General features: G+C 41.7%; 1 protein-coding gene across 1 annotated transcript in view; it reads left to right on the forward strand.

Moving 5' to 3' along the window:
- Positions 1-242: 242 nt before the first annotated feature.
- The window catches only part of LOC126355280 (arylsulfatase B-like), a 77709-nt gene continuing 51504 nt past the window's right edge, over positions 243-26447 (forward strand). Inside the window, exons 1-4 of the mRNA XM_050005568.1 lie at positions 243-302; positions 10169-10298; positions 19505-19664; positions 24299-24534. Of these exons, the coding sequence (XP_049861525.1) occupies positions 10182-10298; positions 19505-19664; positions 24299-24534 (513 nt within the window). The 5' untranslated portion in view covers positions 243-302; positions 10169-10181. The remainder of the gene's footprint in view (positions 303-10168; positions 10299-19504; positions 19665-24298; positions 24535-26447) is intronic.

Here is a 26447-nt window from a genome sequence, read left to right on the forward strand (position 1 = left end):
GGGAGATTTTGCAATCTCACTTCATCATGATAATAAGCAATGAATGCAGACCGAAGTCAAGGTTCCAAAATCGAGTGCCCTGTTTTGGAATAACCCACAGTGTTTCCTTTGAAGAAGTAACAGTTAACATGACGGTCATTTTGGGCCAATCGACTGAATGAGACAAAGAGATAACAGCCTTTCGTGGAGTGGTTACCAGAGATATAAGCGCGAAAGCCTCATTTAAGTTCTGAGCAGCGCAGGGAGAGGTCTGAGACGCTAAAGCAGTCGCCTGGTCACACTACGTCACTTCCTCTTTTAAGGTGGGTCTCACAGAAATACGGCTACATTCCACTCCTACACAGTGGGAGATCCAGCCTTTCAATCTGCGTTGTCATTCGATTTACTCAATGACGACCAACAAATTTAGGTATTCGTGAATGTCCCATGTTTTCGCATATTTCATTATGCAAACTTCAGTGAACTTCGATCTGTTTTGACATGGAGAGAAAATTGAATTTATATTTATTTTTGTATTTCTTTCTTGGTTGTATGCCAGCTACATTTTTAGTTTGGGCTACAAAGATGAAACATTGACCAATTCTGGTGCTGTTACTGTTCCTTGGGAACTGCCCGTCATGTTTACTATTACTTCCTTAAAGGAAGCGCTGTGGGTTATTCCAAAACAGGGCACTCGATTTTGGAACCTTGTCGTTCGGTTTGCATTCATTGTTTATTATCATGATGAAGTGACATTGCTAAATCTCCCTTCGCTTGTGGAAAACACTTATATAATTTTCTTGATTCATTAGATAACCGACTGAACTTCCTCAATCTCTTCTATACTACATTATTTATTTGCTGTCACAGTATCATCATAACAATGGCCAGTTAAGAACTGATCCAGGCTTCTTTACTACACGCATCATTTTTAACCATCGCCAAAATTTTCATTTTCGTACTCCGTAACTAATCTAGCGTTTTGTTTGTTATTACGTACCTACAATCGTCATAAATCACAGTTCTGTTCTCCATGACTAATGTTCTAAAGCCATTAAAACAATATAGGAACAATAGTGGATCCAATATGTTGTCCTACGGAACATTTATTTAATATACTTCGTATCTGATAAATACACACCGAAATTTGCTTTCGTGAGTAGTGTCAAAGCGGTGCCACTTAGTATACATATCAAACAGTGTATTATTCTATGCCGCACCTGCCCTGGCATGATAGACTGTGATGATTTTCTAGACCGTCCGGCCTGTTGAGGTTGTGAATTGAATAAGTACAAAATAACTGATATTTATAAGTCTTGTTACGTTGCATATAATTTATTTGATTTCTGGTAGACAGTAGGTGCTTAAATTATCTCACGTGGAGAGAAAGGACATAAACATACCTACCTTTACTTAAAACTTTGTAGTACTCCATCTGTGGACGCGATTGAGAGTTTTCTATTCTCTGTGTCGAACCTATGTCAACTTAGAAATAAGCAACTTTCTGAAGCTGATACGTAGTCTCATACATTGTAACTTCTTAGAATAATAGAGTCAATTTTTCAATTGTCCCGGTTTTTGTTGGCTTCATTGGTCTTTTTCACGCTGTACAGATGCAGAGTGTGACGGATGAGAATCAGAAGAGCGGCTGCGAAACACAGTTAATTAAAGAAAACTTAGCATGTACTCTCAGTGACCGAATATAGAAAGGACTCGGACTGGACTCGGAGGTAGAGCTCGATTGCCAGTCTAGTTGTTTACTCAGAGAAATGAAGGAAGCAGAAAACGGCACTGATTGGCTGGCCACCCTGAAAGAAGGGGTGACCCACAGTGTTTACAAACAGGAGCCAGACTCTTCTTTAGAAAACGAGTTGCCCTTTCATGGAATATGAGAAGGCTCTTTTACAGTTGTAATAGTGTTGTCAAGCAGAAAATTTACATATGGTGATATTGCCAAAATCTATCACATTATTGGTGCGGAAACTCTGTTTTTAAATGAGGTAGTTCAAAATGAGAATAATCTTTACAGTGTATAGGTTAGGAACAATGTGACCATTGGATATTAATCTGCTGTACGTTCACACAGAAAATAATGGCTAATTGTAAATATGTTCAAATTTGTTCGTAGAAAGAAAGCTGAATTCCCTGTTACTTATTTAATAACAAACCAATTTTCAAGTAATTTTCTTCAGTGAAGCAAGTGTTGCATTGCAAAAGGGAAATACACTTCTGTGCTGAATGTGCTTTTACGCTTAATCCACATTACGATTATACCGGACAGACAAATAATTTTTTAAAAGATTACTCCAGGTGCAAGATATTGAACAGTGATCAAAATAAATTTTGCGTATTGCCGAAAATTAATACTGAACTTTCTGCTCCAATAATACATGGTTTGTCTGTAATGCGATTTTTGCGAGAACAGTCAATGCTCCCGCCGCAAAAGGGGCTGTATGTGCAGTCTACGACAACTACGTCAAGAGGAAACTTTGCAGTACTAGTATTGTGAGCCATTAAGAGAGTTGTGCTGCTTCAGGATTGTGCGGACAACAATCACACACAATCAGAAGCTCCATATAGTCACTCATGTGGAGCGAGAAATGAGACAGGTAGACGTCGCAGCGAATGTCATGCTGAGTCAAAGCGATGTCTCTAAAACCTAGAACGAGTTTCTAGCCACAGAATCAGTTGAGGATCGTCAAATAATTGACGGCACAATGAAAACAGCACATGTGCAGAACCGATATCTGCGAACAACAGCCGTGCGGGATTAACCGAGCATTCTCAGGCGCTGCAATCATGGACTGAGCGGCTGGTCCCGGCGGAGGTTCGAGTCCTCCCTCGGGCATGGGTTTGTGTGTTAGTCCTTAGGATAATTTAGGATGAGTAGTGTGTAAGCTTAGGGACTGATAACCTTAAAAGTTAAGACCCATAAGATTTCACACACATTTGAACATTTTTTGCGTACATCAGCAAGCGGAAACTATTAACATAATGCGACACATCTACCCAGGTAGTTTCAAACAGCTACAGGAGTGCAGGTATCATCAACAGGTACAGGAGTGCTGGTATCAACACAAAGTATGAAATGGGCTTCATCAGCAGGAATTACAAGGATTGTTTCTGGATTGGACTGCATTGGGATACAACTAGCATTTTTGTTGAGGTTTGTATCTGGCTCCTCCCTGAAAATCCTGATATTCGTGTATGGAGACAACGAGAGCAACGTTTAAACCCTAACTTTATGGTAGACCGCCACCCTTATCAGTATAGTTCGGTTCTGTTTTGAGGTGAAATCATGTTTGGCTGCAGGACACATGGGTGGATGACTTGCACGAAGTATCTGGACGACATCCTTGCAAGCATTGTGGCTCCGTTTGCTGAAAATCCCTGATGCATCACCACACTGATGGTGGAGGAGAATGCGCGTCCCCATTGCCACAATCCTGTGAACAGCTTCCTAGCGGAGCTCAGAATTAGATGAATGGAATAGCCTCCAAATTCTCCACATACCAGTTCATTGATAAGGCATGGGTGATGCTGGAACAAGCGGTTTGCTGTCTTCCTGTCCCACCAGAGACCTGACAGGGCGTCACAGGCTGCTGTGGAGGAATGGGACAATATCCAACAGGCTTATCTGAATAGTATGTAAGCAGTATGCGTAAAAGTATTCTAAATTATCCTCATTTATGAGGTGTTTGCAGTAAGCTGTACAGTCTTTTAGGGGTCTTTGTTTTTGTTTATCAAGTGGTATTTTATCATCTTTATTTTTGTTTTCTTATGACTGTATCTGACCGAACGAAACTGTTTTTGTATCCGGTTATATTCAACACTGATAAGGAAGCAATATGCAACATTTATTTTGACCACTGCATTTAAAGGGGCTATAGGAGCTGTTTCATTCCGACTTTCTTTTTAAGTTCAAAAACTCCCTGCAGAGACATGGGCTGTATTGTTTGATATCAGCAACAATAAAATAGCACCTTGTGAATAAAGTAAGTACGTTCTTTCTTAACGATAGGTATGTCTGTATACAAACGAACTAGATCAACTCACGCATCAGTGTGTTCATTTAGGTGAGACCCCATCTGAGGAAATTGTATGGTTCAAACAAATACCTCAACAACACACAAAAGCCTATGATAAAGACATAAACATTGTATTCAATGATTCTAAAGTAATTCAGACAATCACATTTTAGATCGCTTATCAAAATTCCAGAACCACAACATCAAAAACCATCAACCTGCACCACCATCTCAGTAAGTCAAGTAAAGTTCAGTTGACTCATGCATTGTTTACTTTAAGAACATGAAGCAAAAGAGTTCTTAAGGAAGCATGTATGTAGCAAATTGTTAACACCTCAACCCCATATGGAATAGCAGTAAATATCGTCATACCACACATGACACTCGGAACAACTGCACAAAAGACGTAGAGAGCTACCCCAGCAAGGAATAAAACTTCAATACAAAATGAAGGTATAAGAGACAAAAATTAAGATAAGCACAACCCTGTGAAAGATGTTAACGTTGATCACATGAGATCGACTATACTCACTCCCCATAAACTATCTTTTGTAAGAGCACAACTGACTACCTCATGCATCACCACCTACGGAAACCATTGTACATATTATTCCCATCATGTAGCAGGGATTTCTATAGAGGGTGCAATCCAAAAGTATGAAATCTGCTTCGTTAAGAAAGAAAAATGTAAGAAAAATACTCTTGTCTCAATGTTATAAAATGTCACACAACACCAACAAAGTCTTCCAAAATGGTAATCTGCCCCACAGTAAACATAATTTTCATTATATCTGTTCATACATCATCATAGCAAATCCTTATAAATTCATCTAACTGTTCAACCGTCTCTAGCATTCCATCTCCACAAAACATTAAGGTATGCCTTGAATGTAACTTAATATGAATTCATAGAGAATCTTCAGCCCACATGTGATCTTCCATTGATTTGTCGCAAAGCACATGAAATATTACTTACTACAAATAATCTAAAGATTTAAAATGGGAAATTACACGAGTACAAAATTATTTCACTTTAGTGTCACTATAGGTAAGAAGTGGTTCAGTGCTAGTAATATGCCAGTACACCAAAAGTTTAATATCTCACCACAGTGATTTAAATAACTTTCCTGAAATGAACTGGCATAACATGTAGATCATATGACGTAGTATGTGTAATTTTCCCCAAAACACACAGAAAAGTCTAACGCAAACTAATGTATCAATACAGCACTTACCTCAGTACATACCCGTACTACCCTATCAGAAGGAATGATCCGAATGGCCGCTTCGGTGTTTGCAAAGATTTCCTTCACAGTATAGTTCCTTCTGAAAGGGGAGAGGAAACACGCACTCAAACAGCCAGTATACTGCACCGAGTAAAACCACCAGCTTGAAACCTGAAGAAAAAAGAGGTACAAGCTATTAAGAGTCTTACCGCCGACAAGAGTATATTGGTACTGCCTGCCGATAAGGGGAATGCGACCGTCGTAATGAAGAACGAAGATTATGAGCAAACGATCCGAGACCCATTAGATCCTACGACGTACCGAAAACTAAGCGCTGATCCGACGGAGCGTATCACACTGAATACGAATCGATTAATCAAGGCGTCTTCTATGCCAGCGGACATACAGAGAAACTTGCGCAACACAGAAGCCCTACCACCTTGCTGTATGGATTACCCAAGATCCATAAGAACAACGTTCCACTAAAACCTATTGTTAACGCTCCTGGCTCACCGACGTATAAACTGACCACACACTTGGCCTCTCTGCTCCACTTGGGGAAGACCGACACATACATAGAAGACTCAGGACCTTTCATGGAGACGCTGAAGAAACTGAAGCTTGCATCGAACTACATCCTGGTCAGCTTCGATGTTGCTTCTTTGTTTACGAAAGTGCCACTCAGTGCAGATCTGGAGCACATCGGTTCCATTTTCCCTCAAGACATCACAATGATCTTCCATGCATGTCTCACCACGAGCTATTTCACTTGGAATGGCGATTTCTACGAACAGCTGGAACGCGTCGCCATGGGTAGTCCACTTAGTCCAGTGGTGGCCAGCTTCTTCACTGAACAATTCGAAGCTCAGGCAATGGACTTGGCAACTTGTAAACCTAAGGTGTGGTACAGGTACGTCGATTGTCCTTTGTTGTGTGGAGCCATGGTGACTTCCTAAGACACTTGAATAGCCTACATGGCAACATAAAATTTACCATGAAAGCAGAAAAGGACAGAAACTGCCATTTCTAGATGTGCTGGTCACAAGGGATGGTGAAAACCTTGAACACAGCGTGTATCGAAAAACCGACTCACACGGACCGATAAATGCAAAAACTATCAAACCACCACCCGAGCCAGAAAAAGAGGCATGATTAATACCCTTGTAACGCGAGCTGGACGAATATGTGAGCCGCAGCACCTCAGACGCGAAATGCAACACCTGTAAAGTGTTCTGAGGAGCAATAGGTACTCCACAAGTTAAATTAGAAGTTTAACAGAGCCAACCACTCGGCGAAGTAAGGAATCAGAAAAAGAAATGTCGGGTACGGCCTTTCTGCCATACATTCCCAGAGTGACGGACAAAATCGGCCGTATATTGCGCGAACACGGCGTAAAGACGATTTTCAAACCCACAAGGAAGATCTTAGTGTCTTAGATGGGCGAAGGAGAAAAGGGATCCTCTTGCATTGTCGAGAATATACCGTGTACCATGCACATGTCGGAATGACTGGACGATCAATCAACACCAGTAGCAAAGAACATAAGCGACATTGTAGGTAAGGGGCAGGTGGAGAAATTGGCCGTGGCAGAGCACGCCCTAAGTGAGACCGACCACGTAAAATTCGCCAACGCCGAAGTTCTGGCTGTATAAAAGCACTATCACACGCGCTTGTTCAGAGACGCTTTAGAAATAAAAAAACACGCGAACAGTTTCAACAACAAAGAGGAAAGCCTTAAGGTAAACGGATCCTGGCGTCCCGTACTGCAATGGACGACCGTCGCAGGTAGCAAGAGAACCGGACAGGAAATGACCGAGGAGAAGCCCTCGGACGTTGACTTGCCAGGTACATATAGTCTGTGGCCGCAGTTCACCACCGGCAACGAAGGGTGAAGCTTTAACACTGCCAGCCACTCGTGCTGGCGAAACGTCAGTAAAATCATTAGATGAACGTCCGCCGAAGAACCCGAGAAAGGAGCCAATAGACAGAACACAATTTCCTCAGTAACAAGGGCAGAGAAATTGCTAGTTTAGAGATCGCAGTAGACTCACAAATTAAAGACATATGCATATTTTTAATTCTTTATATCTAACGTTTCGTAGGAAAGAACAGAAACAGATGTTTCCGAACAAGAACACTCAATAAATAAGAAATGTAAAAGGTAGCTCCGTAGAAGAACGTAGACAATGAGGCAAATCAGTTGCATTGTTTCCATTCTAAGCGAAGCCCAGTATCAACATAAAAAGCTAAAGGAAATTCATAAGAATTAAAAGAAACAAAGTAATATCCTTAACTTTGGAAAAGTGTACAGAAGGGCATGCACATGATGCCTCTTTAAAAGAAGCACAGTTTTGAGGTCAAAATTCAACAAGATGACTGAGTGGCGTCTGCTGGTTAATCCAATAAAAGTGCAAGAGCCAGATCGTCTACAATAAATAAGTGAGGGTACCTTTAAGTGTCTGATAACCTTGATGAACTGGTCTCTCATGCAACAGAGATCTTTAATATTTACAACCACATAAAATCTATAAAATATGAGCACAGACCAAATAAATTCACTGATCTCTATGAGTTGTCACAGGTGTTTTGTCAACATTATCAGTTATAAATAGGTTAGTGCACGAGAAGTTAACTTCCACCACACTTCCATTAATTAGCATGAAATACCTACAAACAACACAGTGATTTTACAGAAGTAGTGTCAAATCAATGAACTCAATATGCAGAGTAGTCAGATGCCTTCTCTCAGGTTACCGCAGAGTTCCACCACATTTTCATTCATTAGCATGAAATATTCTCAAAAGACACAGTGAATTAACACAAGTAGAGTCAAATCAATTGATTCAATATGCACAGTGGGCAGTAGGGTTCAGTCAGTTTACGGGAGAGTTCAGAGACGTATTGCCTTTCGCATATGATAGAACAGACAGTCAAACTCGCATTCCACACACTGGAAACTAGCTTCATGACGTACTTTCACAATGTTACAGCAAAATAAGGCTTCACTCACTTACGTCAGTAGCAATAATAACAGAAACTGAACCATGTAATTTGCTGTGCTTCAGAGGCCAACAGAAGAACCTGTAGGTACACTTCATTTTCTCATATTTAATCATATTGCACACAACATACTCCACATATCACCACAACATCTCCATATTATTTAGTCGTATTCTGGGCATGGCCCACACATTCCATTACAGTATACCTGTGCTGACCATAATTGTCTCAGTACACATCAAATTTTATATCTTTCAGACAGCAGCGACAAGTAGATACAAGTATGCTTCACCATCCTATTAACTTACTATACTCTAATAAAAGTAAAATAAAATGAAAATGCAAGTTGCAGGAATTATCCAAATAGGATAGAAACCGACCGATGTGATGTACGTGTACTAACAAGAAATAATTACAATTTCTGAAAAGTTGGATGATTTAGTCAACAGAAAGACCTTCACAAATTGATCAAGTCAGTACGCAAGCCGTTGTTCGGCTTGATGGAGTTGATAGAATTATTCGATATGCTCTTGAGGGATATCGTGCCAAATTCTGTCCAACTGACACATTAAAGTGTCAAAATCCTGAGCTGGTTGGAGGGTCCTGCCAACAACACTCCAAGTGTTCACAATTGGGGAGCGATCCAGTGAAATGGTCGGAAAAAGTGGGATTTGGCAAGCACGAAGACAAGCAGTAGACACTGTGTCGTGTGCGAGCGGGCATTACTTTCCTGAAATGTAAACACAGGATGGCTTGCCATGAAGGGCAACATGACAGAGCGCCGAATATCGTCCACGTGCCGCTGTGCTGTGAGGTCGCGCTGCAGCGGATGACAACCAGAGGGTTCCCGCTGTGCACCGGCAGGCGCCGAGCCGAGCAGATGCAACAGCAGCGGTATCAGAGAGGGAGTTGTCTGATACACGGTAATTTACTTTCTTCTTTTTCTTTGCGTGCTTCTCCGAAGAAATTAACTACACCCATGTATTTTACTGTGAAGATTAGACTAGTGGTCTTTTCTGCGATGGCTCTCTGGTGTAATTTTCCTGCCTTCAGAAGCTCCATGTCACGTCAAGAGATCAACGGCGTGTCTTCGGCGTTGATTTGGGTGACGGTATCACGGTATTCCACGACCCCCATGTTTATTCTGCAAGGTATTATTACTGCAAAGCCGCGCGGATTAGCCGAGCGGTCTCAGTCGCTGCAGTCATTGACTGTGCTGCTGGTTCCGGCGGAGGTTCGAGTCCTCTCTCGGGCATGGGTGTGTGTGTGTGTTTGTCCTTAGGATAATTTGGGTTACGTAGTGTGTAAGCTTAGGGACTCATGACCTTAGCAGTTAAGTCCCATAAGATTTCACACATGTATGAACATATTACTGCTATGGATTATGTGACCATTTTGACCCATCAGGTCATTCCCATCGTAAAACAATTAATCCCCAATCGTGATACCAAGGGTCCAAAACGACAGGGTCCGTGTTCACACAGCTCGCATCGTCCGGGGCTGGTTCCGTGTGCACAAGGACGGACTGTCTCATGTCTCCTGGTCACTGCAGTTACCAGATCTCATTGTTGTTGGGAATTTCTGGTCTGCTTTGGAAAGGGGCATGCGCGATAGCTACACATTTTTCTTATCTAAATTTGCCACTATTTTGTAAGAAGAATGGCATAAGTTTCTTTTGGAAACCATGGACGACATGTATTTATCCATTTAGAGACAACCGTAACCTGTTTTGTTTGTGAACGGTTCCTTACACCCTCTTAGGCATGGTGTTGTCCCTTTATCTTTTCAATATCTTTGTCCACCTCCTGTATACATCCATTAGCAGATTACAGTTTCATTAGAAATAAAACAGAATACTGAGAGAACGTAAAAGAAATGATTTTAAAGCAGTCTTTTAGAGAACAGCTTATATTTACAGAAAACTTTATTTTTCAGTGCTTTAGTTGTGATGGAGCTACTCGAAAACATGCTGCCCATAGTTTTGCTACTATTCGCGTTGCTGACGACGTCCTCGTCTGCTGACTCTAAACCGCCTCACATCATTTTCATACTCGCTGACGATATGGTAAGTGCCAGAAAGTTGCATTTTAAGTTCAGCCCTGATCGCAGTTTTGTTGTTTCTTAATCATTTTATGTTCTTTTGTTTACTCTCAATCCATATTGTGCGCTCAGTAGTGTGTTTATTAAATTCAGTCAGTCTTGAAACTTCTATTCACTTTTTCAGAGGACTGCGATCTTTTTACCTACATTCTTTTAACATTAATTTAGAGCGCACTTTTCAACCAACTTTTAATTCTTTCATTGCTCTCCTTACATAGGTTGAAGAGTATGAGACAATGACAGAATCCCAAACCTACGGCCTGTTCTACCCTATCACTTTTCTGTTCCTTTCCTTTGTTCTCTTTTGAGTCTTACGTACACTACGTGTGTCAAATGTATCCGGACAACTGGCTAAAAATGACTTACAAGTTCGTGGCCCACCCCACCGGTAATGCTGGAATCCAATATGGTGGTGGTCCACCATTAGCCTCGATGACAACTTCCACTCTCGCAGCCATACGTTCAGTCAGGTGCAGGACGGTTTCTTGGGGAATGGCAGAACATTCTTCACGGAGTGCAGCACTGAGGAGAGGTATCAATGTCGGTCGGTGACGCCTGGCACCAAGTCGGCGTTACAGAACATCCCAAAGTGTTCTATAGGATTCATGTCAGGACTATGTGCAGGCCAGTCCATTACAGCGATGTTACTGTCGTGTAACCACTCCGCCATAGGCCGTGCATTATGAACAGGTGCTCGACCGTGCTGATAGATGCAGTCGCCATCCCCGAATTCCTCTTCAGCAGTGCGTGACAAGAAGGTGCGTAAAACATGAGTGTAGGCCTGTGCTGTGACAGTGCCACGCGAAACAACAAGGGGTGCAAGCCCCCTCCATAATAAACACGACCGCACCGTAACACCACCGCCCCTTAATTTTAATTTTGGCATTATACACGGTGGCAGATGACGTTCACCGAGCATTCGCCATACCCACAACCTTCCGTCTGATCGCCAAATTGGGTACCGTAATTCACCAACCTACACAACGTTTTTCCACTGTTCTATCGTCCACCATTTACCAGGCGAGGCGTCGTTTCGCAAGTTTTCTCACTTCCTTCCCAACTGTCATAGTACCTGCAGTGTATCCTGATGCAGTTTGGAATTCCTGTGTGAAAGTCTGGATATATGTCTGCCTATTACACATTACAACCCTCTTCAACTGTCGGCAGTCTCTGTCAGTAAAGAGTCGAGGTCGGCCTGTACGCTTTTGTGCTGTATGTGTCCCTTCACGTTTCCACTTGAATATCACATCGGAAACAGTGGACCTAGGTTTGTTTAGGAGTGTGGAAATCTCGCGTACAGACGTATGACACAAGTGACATTCAATCACCTGACCACGTTCGAAGTTCGTGAGTTCCGCAGAGTGCCCCATTCTGCTCTCTCGCGATGTCTAATGGTCACTGATATGGAGTACCAGGTAGTAGATGGCAGCACAATGCACCTAATACGAAAAAGTACGTTTCTGGAGATGTCCGGATACTTTTGATCACTTAGTGCATATTGTATGTTACTCTCTTTGCCTTAAACCGTATATCTGTTTTAATGTTTCAAAGGTCTCTTAGCTGTTTACACCGTCGAACACTTTTTGTAGGCTGACAGAAGCTAAGAAAATGCTTTAAAAAAATTAAAATTAGTTTTTCATATTTCAAATATTAGCACTATACCATAGCACTGTAATTTTGAATCAAGTTGAGTTTCTCACTATATTTTACAGCAGCAAAGTGACAGTCTTTCTTTCCTTCTATAATGAAAACTAAACTGTATATTACATTTGGACATCTTTGTAACCCTTGTATCTGTTCGCAAACCATCGTGTTGGTACCAATGTACCCAGCAGGCGGTGGCTTGTCTTTTGGAAGCCAGGGAACTGGATCCCGGAAAAGAGAACCCTCTCACCGCTCTGTCAGTCAATGGGAGAGCAAGGAGTCCGAACAGATCTTAGAGAAAGACACGGAGAGAAATAAAAATTCGGAATCAACAACGCTCTGCGTGCGTCTTCCTTGACACCTTGCCACGTTACTCTGCCTCAAGACAAACACCAGCTGACCTGCTTTCATATAGATTGTTTCGAGGACTTTAAAGCTACTATCAAGTATTTTAGAAAACTGTTTTCGCTATATATCCAAAATCATCTACTCTTGTACCTCCAGACAGAACAAATGACCACTCTAGGAAAGATTTATGAGAATCCTGAAGCAGATAATTAGCTTAACTTTGCCAGAATGAATTCTGGAAACATCCCCTAGGCTGTGGCTAAGCCACGTCTCCGTAATATCCTTTCTTCCAGGAGTGCTAGTTCTGCAGGGTATGCAGGAGAGCTTCTACGAAGTTTGGGAGATAGGAGAAGAGGTACTGGTGGATTTAAAGCTGTGAGGGTGGGGTGTGAGTCGTGCTTGGGTAGCTCAGTTGGCAGAGCACTTGCCAGCGGAAAGCAAAGGTCCCGAGTTCGAGTCTTGGTCCGGCACACAGTTATAATATGCCAGGAAGTTTCAACTTAACTATTGGTGTTTGTTTCTAAATGAAAACAATATTTTAAAGATGTTACCTTATCCATGTTATTTCTGTGCTACAGGTGCAATTACAAAGTAAAAAGTTGTTTTGAGTCGTATTAGCCACATTATTTATGCACTCACTGACTAAGTGAATCTCCTGGAAGGAGTGTGAGAATGCAGAGTCTCACGGTGGTAGCACTGTGTAAAAGGTTTCGGATTTTCAGCCGAGTCAAGTGATCAAAATTACACGAGCTTTCGGCCAAACACTCCTATCGCCATTGTCAGGTGCCATGCCTGCCAGTGGGCTGCTGGTACGTAGGCTATATAAATACACTAGCCGCCGGCAGTGACATTTGTCCTCTGTAGCATACTCAACTAAAGTTGTTTCTCGTATAGATTAGGCGACAAAACCTCTCATCCTCGTTCCTGCGTTGTTCCACAGTGTCAACTCTTCGTCGGGCGAAGGACAGGCCACAATTTCAATGTATCTTGCAGACCCCCAGGTGTCCTGAGACGTCAAATGTGTATTATTGGTCTACGTAATTGACTAACTTCAGTCGGAAGCCTAAATATCCATTTGATCATGTGTATTCTCAGCAGCCGGTTTATCCTTCCCGACACGGAGCAATAGAAATGCAAGAAATTAAGTTTCTTTTCCTGCCCTTACTGTGTTTCTTGCGTAAAATCGTTTATTTGGTCATCTTCATATACGTTACTGCGTAGGTGCCTCAGCGAGCGAGCGAGGAAACTAGCAAAGTACGTCGCCAGCTTATATGTAGGTGAATGGATCTTGGATACTGTGAGAAGGAATGACGTTCCTTCATTGCGGATCTTCAGTAAAGCATGAGCAGTAGAAGGTCTACGTGTCTGAGAAGTCGAGATGTTTTTCTTATTATTCTAGATGTAGCGCCAAGTGGGAGTTTCTGTTAAGTAACTTGGTCCAGAAGTGATCAAATTTGCGTATATTATAGTCTTCGTATTCCAAGAGCCGGCAAGTGCGAGAATCATTGCACAATCAACTTGCACCCAAATTGCTGACCAGAATAATATACAGAAGAATGGAAAAGAAAATTGAGTATGTATTAGATGACGATCAGTTTGGCTTCAGGAAAGGTAAAACGTTGCGGTTGATAATGGAAGCAAGAGTAGAGGAGATTCAGAGGATTTGTCGAACTGGAAAAAGCGTACAACACTGTCAATTGGAGCAAGTAGTTCGAAATTCTGATAAAAATAGGGGTAACCTATAGGTAGAGACGACTAATGTACAGTATGTACAAGAGCCAAAAAGAAATAATAAGAGTGGATGACCAAGCAGAAAGTGCTCGGATTAAAAAAGGTGTAACACAGAGATGTAGTCTTTCCCCAAACTCTTAAAACTGTACATTGAAGAAGTAACGATGGAAATAAAATAAAGGTTCCGGAGTGGAATTAAAATGAAAGGTCAATGGATATGAGTGACAATTTGCTGATGACATTGTTATTCTGAGTGAAAGTGAAGAGGAATTACATGATTTGTTGAATGGAATGAACAATCTAATGAGTGCAGAGTGTGGATTGAGAGTAAATCGAAGAAAGGCGAAGGTAACGAGAAGTAGCAGAAGTGATAACAGCAAGAAACTTAACGTCAAGATTGATGGTTATGAAGTAGATGAAGTTAAGGAGTTCTGCTACCTAAGCAGCAAAGTAACCTATGATGGACGGAGGACATCAAAAGCAGAAGCAGATAGTGGCAAAAACGGCATTCCTGGCCAAGAGAAATTTACTAGTATGAAATATATGCATTAATTTGGGAGGAAATTTCTGAGAATGTACATTTGGAGCACGGAATGCTATGGCAGTAAAACATGTACTGTGGGGAAACCGGAGCAGAAGAGAATCGAAGTATTTGAGATGTGGTGCCACAAGTAAATGTTGAAAACGAAGTGGGCTGATAAGGCAAAGAATGAGGAGGTGTAGCGCAGAATCGGAGAGGAAAGGAATATGTGAATAACACTCACAAGGAATGATTTCCATGGTACTAGAGGGAGCTGTAAAGGGAGAGACTGGAATACATCCATAGGTTGCAAGTGCTACTCAAACAGGTTGGCACAGTTGACGAATTCATGGCCGGCAGCATCAAATCAGCCAGAAGACTGATGACTGAAAAAATAAATAAAGAAAACATCCTTAGTTGCGGCTGGATTGACCTTGTTAGCAGGAAGGACAACATTACCTTTCAGCGCTGCTCTGTGGGACACTGGTAACTTTGATTTCCTGAGAGTAGGGCTTCTTTCATGCCTTATTTCGTCCCCTGTTTCGGAGTTAGCGGACCGCATTTTCGATGTCACTTATTTCACAGACATGAAAGGCCGGCGGCGAAGGTGCCAAATTAAGTCCTATCTTGACTATTGACATTGCACCGAAATCTATATCTCTCGCCGTGAAAGTGATGACGTTCCGATGTGTGGGTCTGTGGTCCTCGCCGTGTTGCTGCGAAAGACAGCCGAACTTCCCTTTCTGCTTCTCTGTTGTTTGTTCCTGTGATGACATTTGTTGGGAAAGCGTAGCTGCGTCGACCCAGTCACAGTCCAAAGTTGTGTATAATCTTGATACTTGCAGGTGGAAGGCGATAAGAGCACTTTCCCCTTCCAGTCGCATCCAGCTGTGTACCTTTTCTCGCAGTGGTTCAAAGCTGAGACGACGAATCATATCAACACCGAAGCGTACAGGACTATATTTCGTCGCGGCGCCTTGGCACTACTACGAGAAGGGGGATGTTAATATGAGGTGTAATCATACTTTGCGTTTGTAACGTTGTGAGCTCTACTATGCATAGATTCAATAAGCACTCTGAATCTCTATGCCTCAAAAGAAGAAACCAAAGAATGTCCTGATGTTGGACGCAGATATTTGGAGCTATGACGGAATTCTGACTAACCGCGAATCTGTTCAAATTGGTTCAGGGACAGAATATTCGCAGTCCGGTCAATTTCAGGAATGGTATTGTCCACGAACTGTTGCCTAACAGGTGCTGCTTTATAAAAAGGTGGGTTTGCACGTTGACATAAACTGTAATCGTCTCCGAGTTGTTCCTGTACTAGACAGTTCACAATGCTCTGCAGCGTGTTCATATCTCTTACTTTTAGCGGTTTCCGAATCGCAATGACGGGATCACACTCTAACCACGAAAAACACTCTTATACGGTAACACTACCTCCGCCATAATTCACAGCTGGCTGTACACTCGATGGCACGTAACGCTCTCCAGGAATTAATCAAACACAAATTCTTCCATAAGAATGCAAGGGTGTTTCACCACTCCAGATCATTTATTTCCAACTGGTCACCAGTGTGTCCCACGTTCATAACTCCCTACATGCAGTCATTTATCAAACTGAACTTCTGTTAACACACTGGAACTAATGAGTGATCCTTTCCCTGATTTTATGCGATTTTTCTACAAACACGCTCCGCAGTAATCGACGGACCTTGTCTCTCAGTACATGAGTCTATTTGCTCTTGTTTTGGTTGTGGTTCTTGCTTCCTGTTTTCACTTCACAGTCACATGACGCACCGGTCAGTCTGGGCACCAATAGAAGCGTTGAAACATCCCTGATGGGTTTGTTACTCGGGTAAAATTCAATGACTAGTCCACATTTGCGGTCTCTGAGCTCTCCGACCACTTCATTCCGCTGCTTTGGCTACTGTACAGACAACACAATACTGCTGCGTCCTTTCATACTGGCGGGTCTGTCTCTCATGTCACCAGCGATTAATTCCACATTACGTACGTGCAACTGGATACTTTTAAAATAGTAGTGTATGATTACCATCGGTGAGAATAAAACTGCAATGTAGAGAGGCCACCACAATACATTGAGAGCGGCTGGGCAAGACTATGTTATCTGACAAAGAAGTGACAAATAATGCAGAATTGGCTGGTGACACAATGTCAGTTACTTAGTAAACACTGCAAGTCTCAGAGAATGGCGCCTGATCAAGTGACAACGTTACTAGAACGTATAGAGTTTTAAACAGGCTGCATTGTGAGTCCGCATGTGACTGCCTGGTCTAATTGTTCAATACCAACGCGTGTGGGGCATTTGAACAATTCAATAACTCTAAGCTGGATTGAATGATGCCGTGACGTAATCCACGTGCGCAGCAAGTGTCCATTCCGAACAAATCTGTCCACACCAAAGAGGAGGAATGGCATGTTGCTCAACAAGCACATTATAACACGTTCATGTCTGTACGTTCCGTCTCTCACAACATCTGGGTATCCTACTCCACTGATCAGATAATACTCGTAGCATCAGGCTTGAGAGGGGACGAGTCATTCTCTATTTTTCATATTCAAGGCCTTTCTGATTTCACACTCTGATTTTACACTCAAGACATTATTGTGAAACGACAGGAAGTTATCAACACGACTAGTCACTGAAAATATAGCACTGTGGGACTTAACTTCTTAGGTCATCAGTCTCCTAGAACTTGGAACTACTTAAACCCAACTAAGCTAAGGACATCACACACATTCATGCCCGAGGCAGGATTCGAACCTGCGACCGTAGCGGTCGAGCGGTTCCAGACTGAATCGCCTAGAACCGCTAGGACACACCGGCCAGCCCCAGGCACTAGTGGTACGATACATATTGTTAATGCATGTTAGATCTCTATTGTGGCTCTCCTTTGAATAGGGTATCCTGGACTTGAGAACAAGAAGGCAATTTGTTCATTTAACAGCAAATCTTACAGTGGACGTTTGGGCCTTGGAAGCCATGTGGATGTACTAGGGAAAAGGAATATCTCCAAGTATTTACCGGAGGCAGAATCCTAGTCCCATGAACTACTCTCACTAGTGTGTAGACAATGCTTTTGGCCGAAGAGGAAAAAGGCTGCGTCTCTGGCCTAGTTGTTAGGTGCCTTTTGCCACGGTAGGTGCATCGGTGTGGGAGAAATTCAGGTCGCACTGCCAAGGCATTTCGACAGTGTTGTAAACACCGTTTGTTAACAGAACGGCGGGTATAAAAGTTTGCGTGTTTCCATGTTCAAAGTGGACCGGATGCTGTCGAGGGAGCTGTCACTTCGTGTCATCCCTCTGCCTTCTGGGTGTCTGGGAAGCCTCAGATCTTTGTAAACAATTTTAGAACATTTATGGAGCCTTTCGAATGGTCTACGATGGAACATAAAAGCAGTTCTGTTAGTTTATCCGAGGCTCCTGGTCAGACACGCCTCCCACTAGAGATTAATTGCGATCTGTCTAACAGATTGCTAGCCACAACTTCACATATTTTGTAACTACGATAACGAATTACAGGTACTGCTCATCACTGATCTGCACATGATCAAACCACGACTGTGCCATGAGTCAGCGCTAAACTTTTTCTCTGCTGCACCAGCATAGTATAACTCCTGTACAGGGTAAATCCATGAGAGTCTGCCGTTAGATAATTTCAGATTGCCTTATCCACTTTCTGAGCCAGAGTAAATAGTTTACTCTGACAAACCCTAGTCTTTGCCAACCTATTGCCTACCACTGAAGTGTTAACTATTTGTTGCGTCTACTTATGTTGCCAATATATCAAGATCTATTTATCATCATGTATAACTTTTATTATTTGTCCTATTTTATCATCCATAAACCCGCGCCATAATTTTCATGAAGCATCAATTCCATGTTGATATACTAATCACCCATAAACAGTTGACAACAAAAATGACAGGGCCATCATTTCATTAAATTATTTAAGCATTTGAGTTCAGTTAGATTCAGATAAATCTGACAACCTCTAAAGCAAGCTAACAACAACAATCTCAGTCAAAGGGCAGATGTGTCGGGTCTTAGAACAGGTAGGCATTGGATCGGGTCGACAGCAAACATCTCACAAACGCCAAGGCTGGTAGGACGTTAGCGTACTTCTGTTTGAGCATCTATAGAAACTGGTTGAAATATAGTGAAACCTCGAGTAGGTGACATGGTGGTAGACATCGCGAGAGAAAGAGGGGTCTGAAAGTTGCCCCCCTCTGTAAACAAAGATACGTGGCGATCTGTGACATCTTACGACAGAGTGAAAGCGCACCTAGGATTGCATGGTTCCTATAACACTAATAGGCCACCATGGTAGGTGTGATATAGGTGACATTACAATGGATTGCCTGCATCCTTCCGTCATTTATTTCTTCCCATCTCGCCAGTGTTACATCAGACTGAGGCTGCAGTGGTTTTAGAAGCATGGTAGTTTACCTAGCGTCTGGTACCACATAGGTCCAGAAACGTACAAGGACTTGTATCCACACTACAATCGCTACTATGTTGCTTCCCAGATGTGTACCCACGCGGTATTAAGCAGGTTGTTATAATGTATTGCCTCATCTGTGACTACGCTTTGGTCGACGTCAAATCAGAATTTGTTCCTCCTTTTATTCGGCGTACAGACGTCAATTTTTATGCCACTGATGTCCCCGACCCATAAAAACAGGTTTATGAAACCTGCTAGGGCTGCGGCTCCTAATCCTATTACTCAGACTCCGCCATTCCTCTAATGTTCTGTGCAAATGTACATAAGAGCTAGTCTCCCTCACGTTGGCTAAATTAGACTCTGACGTAATGATCCTGTAGTTCACTTCAACTAGTTTTCAACTTTATTAAAAAAATAATACCTGGAACTGAATTAACGCTTTCTACTTCGTGTCCAACAGGGCTGGAATGATGTCAGTTTTCACGGGTCTGACCAAATTCCCACGCCAAACATGGACGCACTGGCTTACCACGGGATCATTCTCAACAGCCACTACGTCCAGCCACTCTGCACGCCGTCCAGGGCCGCATTCATGACGGGAAAGTATCCCATTCGCACAGGTGAGCGCTCAACACACGACGGAACAATTATCACACCTAGACATAGTACTTACTCCTAGTTTTAAGGGAGTCTTACTCTACAGCAGTTGCCCTGTATTCCCATTCACCAGCATATACGACCGTGGCAGTCTTCCTGTTCTTCATCATTGCAGTTACTCCCGCATCTCGTGGTATTGCGGTAGCGTTCTCGCTTCCCACGGCCGGGTCCCGGGTTCGATTCCCGGCGGGTCAGGGGTTTTCTCTGCCTGGCTAGGTGTTGTGTTATGTCCTTAGGTTAGTTAGGTTTGAGTAGTTCTAAGTTCTAGGGGACTGATAACCATAGCTATTAAGTCCCATAGTGCTCAGAGCCGTTTTTTGAACCGCTCCCAGCGTCTAGGCCGTCCGTGCTTACTCCTTGCCGGTGGCGACCGTTACATATTGCTTTCGACCACTGTTTTTGCTTTGTTCGCCGTACATGGCCATAGCATTGAAGAGCATGTTTTCCTCAATCCTGTGCACAGTTGGTTGTTCCATATCGATTATCTCCCTAATTTCCTCATTTCTTCTCCTCTCTGTTATGGATATCCTGACTCTACTTCTTAGTTTATTCTGATATTGCCCGGCACCACAGAATTCTATTTAGCATCTTAATTGCTCCTCTTGCATGCTGGATCCTACCTTCCACATCTGCTTCACAACTTCGGATTATCGGTCTTAAATATATGAACTATATTTTCTTGCGGCAATGCTATATGCCTTCAATCTCGTCCTATTGTTAGATAGTTTCCATCATATTTACTCTAAGCCCGGCTCGTTCTGATTCTTCCAGTATTCTCTTTATCATAAACTCCGCATTCTCCCTACTTTGTACAATTAGTACTTTGTCATCTCCAAATAATAATGAGTACCTAGTTCCCTGTTCCAATTCTCATACCTCCGCACGACTGATTCCACCATTTCAGTATATACCGCATACATATTTCAAACAAAGTCGGCGTGACATAACGCAGCCCTTTATAACCCTTTCAATGTTTGGAATGGTTCATTCAAGTGCTTCCCTACTTAACCACTGCGAACGATTGCTGGTATGGTCTCCGAATTATGTATTATTTGCTTTGCATCTCTACCTATATACTTCATTACTTCCCATAGTGAATTGACAGGTATTTCAAAATACACAAATATTAGTTGTACTTCCTGACCGTTAGAATTCACCTTCTCACTTAATTGCCTAAGGATAAAAGTATGAGCCATCTAACCGATTCTTTCCCTCAACCTCATTCTTGAGATGTTTTGCAGTATAGCGCTAAACATTCTGCTCATAGATGCCATAACACTAATTTCCCTGCAGTTATTTGGATGGTCCCTGTTTCCTTTTTTGTAGATAGCCGATATGTATGATACACACCAATTTCTTGGTAGTTCCTCTCCCTCCACAGCCTGAACACTTTACACTATATCCATTTCAGGCGGCCCGTATCTCCGCAATTCTGTCACATCTCCTTTCAGACCACCAGCCTTTCCATTTCCTACCTTTTTCAGCATCTCTCTTACATCTTCGTCTAGTACTGCTTTTGTTGTAGTTTTCTATTTCCTGGTTTCTTCTTTCCTCTACCAGAAGTTTTGCTGTTTCCACTGTCTAATAGGTACACGTTATATTGTGGGTGCAGGACCGGTAGCCATTCCCTTATCATCTTCCATGACTTCTACAATCTGCTATACTCAAGCAAATGCTCTATTTCTCATGGTAATCTTCCCCATGCCTATTCACTATAATTTCCTCTGAATTCCTCACCCTTCTCCATTCTTACCTTCACTATAATTTCCTCTGAATTCCTCAGCCTTCTCCATTCATACCTTGTATCAGTTCCAATCCTCTTGCTCCCACAGCTCAACTAAGTCATACAGCTTTTTCTTTTCCACATCCACCTCCTACAACTCCGTGGCCCGTGGCCATTTAATCAGATCTTACTGTTATCTCCTTTTCCCTCACAAAGCCTCTTCCGCTGCTTCCTTAATCAATTGTATCAGGAAATTGTATATTTCACTTGAACTCCAACCATTCTCAACTGCATCCAACCTTTATCTTTGCTAATATAACATTTTTACACTTTTTTCTTGTAGTAGATGTATCCTGCATTTTGTACAGGAAGTTCGAATAAGAACGTCTTCGGTCAGAATTTTTTCCTGTTTTACTTAATTAAACGACACATTTCTGACCCTGAATACCAGCTGCAGGCGCAAAGCGTTTAATACATCATTTATATTTGCTCTCGACTAAAGTGAAATGTATTTTCTTGTTATGAGAAAGTTTGATGTTAAGTTTCGTATTTCGTGAACTGACTGCGAAAATATGTGAAAAACGTAGGAAAATGCAATGAAAAACTTACAGAATCAACACGGAAGAACATTTTTAACCTTTTGCGGTAAGCATGTATTAGTTTATTCATACTGTCGTCTCAGATCACTTCACACAGGAATTTGAGTTTTAAGGAGTTAATATATGCAAGGAATAAATTGTAGATGATTCTTCAAAATTACTAAAGTAAGTACAGTAGCGAAATCTGTTTTTTTCATTTAACATAGATTCATGCTTTTCGATTTTGTGGAGGTATATTCCCAAATGCTCTTATGGATTTAAGGTCTTACTATTCTCTTCACTATGAAGTACTATCAAAGTCTTTACAGTCATGTTGATGATGCGTTTAGTTTCTAGCATATGCTGTGCATTAACTGATATTTCAAAGTGGTTGAGTCTGAAATCAGTTATATGTCCTTGGAAATGAGTTTCTAAATATCTGACTGTGTTCCCTACGTGGTAAGCACGACAACAAGAAAATATTTGCCACCATCCCGTACCTTGACCCCATAACACAATAAAATTGCTTATCTCTCCAATAGATCCAATGTAACAATTGCATTATCCACTAATAAAAAATTAGGACAATTATTAGTCCACAACGTGGAAGAAGGTAATAAAAGATTCAAGAACAGTGGAATGTACAAACTATCGTGTGTCAGTTGTCCTGCGTACTATAAAGGGAAAAATGTCAGAAATTTCGAAACTCATTTCCAAGAACACATAAATGTTTTCATATTCAAACCCTTTGAAAAATCAGTTATTGCACAGCTTATGCAAGAAACCAAACGGTTGATCAGTGTAACAGAAAACAATCTGACAATACTGCACAATATAGCCAATGGCTAGACCCAAAGTCTGTTAGAACAATAGAAAATATACCTCCGGTAAACCAAAATCTCTGAATTCAAGTTAAACGAACAAATTTCGCTATCTGTAATTATTTTAGTAATTTTAAAGAGTTATCTTAAATTTATTAATTCCATATATCAACTTCTCAAAACTCAGATACCAGACATTGTGTGGTAAACTTCATCTCTTCATTATCTTTAAAGAATTCTAAACAAATAAACAAATATAGGCCGACCTCAAAATGTTAAAAATGCTTTCACATTAATCAAGAGTAAATGTAAGTTATGCATCAAATGCTTTCGCCTGAGGATGGATACATAGGGTCCGAAATGCGTCATGCATTTAATGAAACACCAAAAATTTGTGAGTAAACGCGTTTTTATTTGAGCTTCGTGTGTAATGCGTACAGTCACGTTCACAGCTGCAAAATATAGATTAAATTAAGTTCTTTATTTGGGATTCTCTATAGTTGTGCTTCCAACAGTCTGCTCCTACGCTTTCTGTTTTAACTTAAATGAAAAAGCAGTCCTTGAAGTAACTACACAATGGCAGGAGCCACTCTTTATCAGAGTTTTTACCTTACATGTTGAACCTTATCTCCTGCTTTCTTCATACTATTATCTAGACTGTAACTGATTTTAGGTTTGTTAGCAAATTATCTCATGTGTATTTACGAATTTCTTTGTGCCGAAATTGGCCATTCTTAACTGTACACTTCTGAACCTTACCATCTTTAATCTGCCTGCTGCCATCAACATCTCTGTGTTCACTTCGTATGAACCTGAAATGTCATTAATTAATGTCTTTCCAATTCGTTGTTTTAAGTTCTCCATTATTAACAATTGGATATTCGTCATTCACTTCCTGTAGCTATCGAGCACGTCTCTCTTCTTCTTCTCAGTGGCATTTTTATTAGACAATAACTGAAATTAATTCGAGTTCCATTCCACGAATTTTTGTTGTTACACCGTTTGTTCCTTCAATCACTTCTTTCCAGTTAATTATTCCTTGTTTCCATTTCCATCTTGTAAAAACTGCTACCTCTTATTTCAGTTTTTGCCACTCCACCCCAAAACAGGATAGTCTAAAATCACTTTTTGCCCTCAGTCCTAATGTTTCATTTCTGTCATTACAAGGCTATCCATTCTTAGTACTTTCATTTCTCGAATTAAATTCTCAATTTTACATGCAAATTCTTGTACGTTCTGTGTTCCATAAACTAGAGTCTTTGTTCTTAATCAGAGTGGATATCTTTTAATCCATCTGACGTTTACATTTTCTCTAGGGAATGTTTCAAATCGGTGTATACTGTGGTGGGATGCTAACCCACAGCCAAACCCCCATCCTCGAGTACCGGAAATTTGTCTCCACATCTCTGACATTAAAAATGAATGATAAGAGTCAAATCACTCTCTCATGAGTCAGTCACTGACGGGATAAACAGGTCAGCAGGGTATTCCTATGGACGAGTTCGAGGGTCGCGGCCTTGCCCCTGGTACGCTGCTGCCTGGATACCTGAAGGAGCTGGGCTACGTCACGAGGGCCGTCGGCAAGTGGCACCTAGGCTTCCACGAGGTGGAGCTCACGCCCACCTACCGCGGGTTCGACTCCTATCTGGGCCACTGGGGCGGCTCCATCGGCTACTTCGATTTCATCATCCAAAGGACGCCCGAAGACAAGGTAATTAGTTACACCTGCTCTGAGAGTTCATTGGAGAGAATTCAGTGGGGAAGCCAGTGGGAATTCTACTGAAATACTCTTCTGGAATTGCAGGATATGTAGAAAGAATAAGTTACCCAGAGAAACAGCAGCGTAATATCTGTGCACTTCACGTGCAGACAAAAACGCAAAGAGGGAACTAGGTAGGATCAGGACGGAGAAGGTGGCCCAGGAACGGTAATTGGCAGTTGGCAAGAAGTCTGCTAGGGTATGGAGACATTCAGGCGGTTGCACAATGCCTGTTATGAATAGATCTGACCAGCTGTCAGAGTGCAATGGAGAGGAATCTCTTGTAGTTGTAGGTGTATGAATCATGCAGCAGATCTCTGCAGTTACGGAGCGTAAGTCAGCTGCAAATTTTAGTACGAAGAAGAAGGTTCTGCTGTTTGGTAGTTCGCATAGCAGAGGAATTGGCAATCAGTTACAGGAAGTGTTGGGGAATGAGTATCAGGTCACCAGCGCTGTGAAGCCTAGTGCAAAGTTGGCTCACGTGATTATTAACATAGTGAAGTTATGCAGGAATCTTACGAAGTAGCATAAAGCAGTGATTGTCTGTGAAGTTACGAACACTCTTGATACGGGTGGGCAGTATGACATGAGTGGTGACCTCACAAATGTGCATTTCGTGCAAATGTTCCGTCTTGACAGGCATCTTAATATAGCTGTTAAGCGCATTAACAGGGGGCTTGAGAAGGCACTGAAGGCGTAAGGCATGGCTCACATTACAGTGGCGGTTGTTGAGTCTATCAACAGGATTTGTTTCATTGGGCAAACCTCAGGCCTGTCACACCATGACGCTAAAAGGTTTTTGTGCTCAGTCACAAAATAAAATAAAATTATGTGCTATTTAGAAAAATTAATGTAATGGGGAAACCTCGACGTCTCAAAATCACCAATACGGACTTAACGGGATGGAATGGTCCCCAATGTTTGGTTCGTTATTCACGATTAATTGCGTGCAGAATGATTTACTCCTAGAAGGTTTCACAATTAAAACAAACAATAAACTTCCACGAATATATGAAGATACTCTAAATTCAGACAGAGTTTATGATATTTAAACAACAATTCAACAATATAAAGCTTTCATACAGAAAAATCAATTCAATTTAAAAGACCTTTAAAATCTGTTTCAACGTCCTTCACAATAAACGCTCAAAGGACAAGAAATCAGTAACTAACAATTACACGTGAACCACTTAATTACAGTTTCAGCAATTAAAAAAGAATTGAACAAGTATGACAATTCTAAAAATCCTTTTACAGCAGATAACAAACACTAAGAGATGCACTCATGCTAACTATAATTCGCCCATGTAAGGAAGAAGATGATGACAATAAACGGCAAGAACTCGATCCAGGGAAACAAGGGAATCTCAACGCCTGCTTATTAAAATAATTTTGAACAATAGGTGATAATCGCTATTAGCGGGGACAGGAGACCTCATTAGACTCACAAGGGGAGGCCGCATTTTTGGGATCACTGATTTACTTCAGACTCTGTACACCTTTCGTATGCCAGTAAAACAACGTAGTGAGCAAGTAGTAAAGTGCACTAGTCTGCCCATTCCCAGAAAACGGTAAGGGAATCTTTATACGTCTGTTATGTGACTGATGTATCTGCTCGAAGGTTGCGGCCGTAAGAAGTCGTTGTGGTCAAAGGGGTGATCGGTGAGAGGATCAGCAGCCCTTTCTAATAAAAAACTGAATGAACGGATCAACGATGAATTTTTACGGATGTCATGGAACGTCCGCCCCAAAAGATTGCAAAGAACAGAATGCGACTAAAAAACTAAAACAAACAAAAGTAGTTAGCGTCTGCGCTTTGCCACATTGTTGTAGACTAGGCAACGGTTCTAGACCCGCAAACGGTT

The sequence above is a fragment of the Schistocerca gregaria genome, chromosome 3 (assembly GCF_023897955.1).
Source record: "Schistocerca gregaria isolate iqSchGreg1 chromosome 3, iqSchGreg1.2, whole genome shotgun sequence".
Classification (NCBI taxonomy): Eukaryota; Metazoa; Arthropoda; class Insecta; order Orthoptera; family Acrididae; genus Schistocerca; species Schistocerca gregaria.